This window comes from Lolium rigidum, chromosome 3 (genome assembly GCF_022539505.1).
Source record: "Lolium rigidum isolate FL_2022 chromosome 3, APGP_CSIRO_Lrig_0.1, whole genome shotgun sequence".
Classification (NCBI taxonomy): domain Eukaryota; kingdom Viridiplantae; phylum Streptophyta; class Magnoliopsida; order Poales; family Poaceae; genus Lolium; species Lolium rigidum.
In genome coordinates, this window is record NC_061510.1 from 54,240,446 (window position 1) to 54,243,826 (window position 3,381).

General features: G+C 48.3%; 1 protein-coding gene across 1 annotated transcript; it reads right to left on the reverse strand.

Annotated features, from left to right (window-relative positions):
* Positions 1-1,775: 1,775 nt before the first annotated feature.
* On the reverse strand, positions 1,776-2,992 carry LOC124694849 (heptahelical transmembrane protein ADIPOR3-like). The gene is made up of 2 exons (XM_047227783.1): positions 2,697-2,992; positions 1,776-2,622 (listed from the first exon to the last, which is right to left on the reverse strand). Exons 1-2 carry the CDS (start codon positions 2,990-2,992, stop codon positions 1,776-1,778), a joined length of 1,143 nt encoding a protein of 380 aa, XP_047083739.1.
* Between the last annotated feature and the right edge of the window lie 389 nt (positions 2,993-3,381).

The following is a 3,381-nucleotide window of genomic DNA, read 5'->3' on the forward strand; positions in this document are numbered from 1 at the left end:
TTCCATATTATCACACCATAAGGATGGTGACTGAGTCAACTTGATTCCAAATTCTTCAAGTAACGATTGTATCCATATATCTTCTATTATGGTTTTACGTCGATGGTAAACTTGCTTGGTGTTTTGGGCTTCATAGCAGTGGCATGTGAGTGGGGGCGTCAACACAAGAGATGTCCAATATCCTACCTTTCTGGGTGAAAATCCAAGGTTTGGCCTTAACTGGTTGTGCCTGGAATGAACTTGTGTTAAAGGCATTGTTTTCAGAGCGGAGATTTTTTTATGGTGAAAACTAAGATATATGATTGGATGGGGGGACAAAGCTTGTCCACTGTTTCCCACTTGAAGGCATCCCTTTTGGAGAACTTGAACTTCATGTGTTGTCATGGTGGTGTTTGTGTTGTTGCTGTAAGAACTGGAATACCATAGCATGATTTGTTTTTAGCTTCTTCTTCTTTTTTCGGTAGTGTACATCCGTACTACCATTATGCTATGGTGTTGTTGTAGAGGTTGAGTGTAATTGATACCTTCGCGACATTAATATATTTTTATCGAGAAAAGTATATTTGTATCCAATTGAGGAATATATGTTTGCAACTTAGCATCAAGAACAATTGCTATTATATCTTCTATTTTCTATCTGGAGAAGAATGATTCCATATGATTATTGCGATTCGTTGCAAATTAGTACAAAATAGATCAATACATATTTGACATAAAACTATGAATATCGACTACAAAAGAAACAATTATCTTATAGTTGATAAAAGATTTGGTCGGAGTGTCGAGTTTCGGAAGGCTCCTTCGGCGAACTCCCTTGAGCGACTCATGCATGGATATTGCTGGATCGGATGGGATTCGGTCATGCGTTCCCATATTTTTTTCCGACCGCTTGGTTTCAGGAGGGAGCGACGCGTAACTCTGCTTTCTTTTGCCATCATGGGAGACGTCTTTTTTGGTTCCATTGTGAAGTCAGAGGCGGTGAATTACATGGAAGTCGACTTTTGAGCACTAGTCTTGGTGGTTCGAGACTTTACATCGAAGGTGAACTTGCTTGGTGTTTTGGGCTTCATAGCTGCGAGATGCGAGTGGGGGTGTCAGCATCAGAGAAGTCCAATGTACAACCTTTCTAGGTGAAATTTTAACTAGTTGTGTCTGACAATGACTTTGTTGAAAGCATTGTTTTGAGAGCAGAGACTTTTTCAAAGTGAAACCCAAAATCTATGATCGGACGACGGTGGTGCTTGTGCGTTGTTTCCTTGTTGAAGATGTCGTTTTTGGAGAACTTGAACTTCAGGTGTTGTCATGGTTATGTTTGTGCTGCTGTAAGGACTGAAACACTATAGCGAGAATTTTCTTTTTTTAGCTTTTTCTTATTGTTCATCCGTACTACTATTAGAGCATGGTGATGTTGCAGAGGCTGAATGTAATTCGTATCTTCGCGATATTAATATATTCCCTTTATATATAAAAAAGCCAATGGGAGAATATCTATTTGCAACTCAACATCAAGAACCATTGCTATTATATCTTTTATTTTCTATCTAGAGAAGAACAATTCCATATGATTATTGCGATTCAATGCAAATTAGCACAAAATAGATCAATAGATCTTGGGCATAAAACAATGAATGTCGACTACAAAAGAAACAATTATCTTGTAGTTGAAAAAAGAAGGTAGAACTTAGCTCTGCATTCGTAGCTTTGGATCAAAACTGGGTTGTGCGACGTTTTTTTGCTTCTGACAAAAATGGACCTAAACAAAAAAATAAAAATCATTACAAGCACACGTCCATGTCTCTCCAGCTCAAGTAAACGAGGCCGGCCTGGTAGTGCGTGTAGGCGCCGGCGATGACAAGCGCGTGGAACAACTGGTGGCTGTGACCGAAAAGGTCAAACTTGCCTGGCAGCCACCTTTCGGGCACCCTGGCGCCGTACACCACGACGCCGGCGAGGTAGAAGGCCCCCATGGCCAACTCGTACCCCGTGGTGAGCACCGCCTCTGGGCGGGCTCCGAAGACGAGCAACTTGTGCACGATGGGCACGAGCCCCGACGCGGCCATGCATGCGAAGAGCGCGGCGCGCGCCCACCGCAGGTCGGGCGCCTCGAAGACCGGCAGCATGGAGACGGCGACGGCGGCGGCGCCGAAGACGGTGATGGCGGCGAGGTAGAGGGTGCGGTAGAAGGGGTCGCAGAGGAAGGTGTAGTAGACGAGCGGGTAGAAGGAGGTGACGATGAGGCCCGTGATGCCGGCGTAGTCGAGGCGGAGCAGTACGTAGCAGGCGTGCTCCGAGTGGCACGATAGCAAGTGGCAGCCGCTGCTCATCAGCAGGCAGAACATGGCGCCGCACAGGTAGGCGTAGAAGGGCCAGCGCGTGACCGGGTGTCCCGCCGCCGCAGCCGAGGCGAGCTCCGTCTCGACGACGGAAGCGGACACGTTGTGGCGCAGCACCGCCTGCACAGCCATGGCCGTTCCATTGGTGCCGTAGTAGGCCATCAGCACCGTGGGGTCGCTGGTGCAGTTCGCCAGGTGGACTGTGGACGTCGCCACGCCGGTTTCCATTGGAACCATCGTGGCGGCGCACACGGTGAGCGCGAGGAAGACGAAGAAGCCGATCAAATGCCTGCGAAAAAAAAATGCGCCAGTTAGCATACGCTTTAACTCGTTGTACGCGTGGTAGTCGGACAGAAGGCTTACGTCCAGATGTTGATGGTCTCATTGTGGAGGGCGAAGACGCTGAGGAGCGCCTGCTTGATTGGCCACTCGCTGCGGTAGTAGTCGAGGACGAACTCGTTGTGCTTGAGGAACTCCGGCAGCGCCTCGTAGCCGACGAGCTCGTGCTTGTGTCCGCAGCACCGCTTCGCCACGTCGCCACCGCCTTTGCTTCCCTCCAGCAGACTAGACTTCGTCGTCGACGTTGGTGACACCATGGCGGCGACCTCGCTCATCCTTATGGTGGTCCTCCTCTTCAGCAGCGTAACCGTGGAAGCCATTGTTTGATCGGAGCCGGCTTAGAACAAGCTTTCTTGCGCGGTGTGCTCTTTGGAGTGACTCGACTCGAGAGAGAAGAACTAGAGGAGGCGATTGGAGTGTGGTTTCAGTGGCTGGGTTTCTTGGGTATATATATACCCGTGTAGTTGACTTATTGTGACTAGGTTTAGGTACTGCTTCTTGGTACGGAAAATATATATGGGTTCCCTGAAACGGTCCGCTTAGAGGAGCTGCGCACGCCAGGGTGTTTAAAAATGTCGGCATTGCCGCCAGTTAATTAACTTAACAGACCACGAGTGTTCTAGTGTGCTACGTATTTAGCCTGTCGTTGTTCCCGGTGACTATTTTGTGGCATTGGCGGCGGTTTCCTGCAGCTCCAATCAATAGCTGA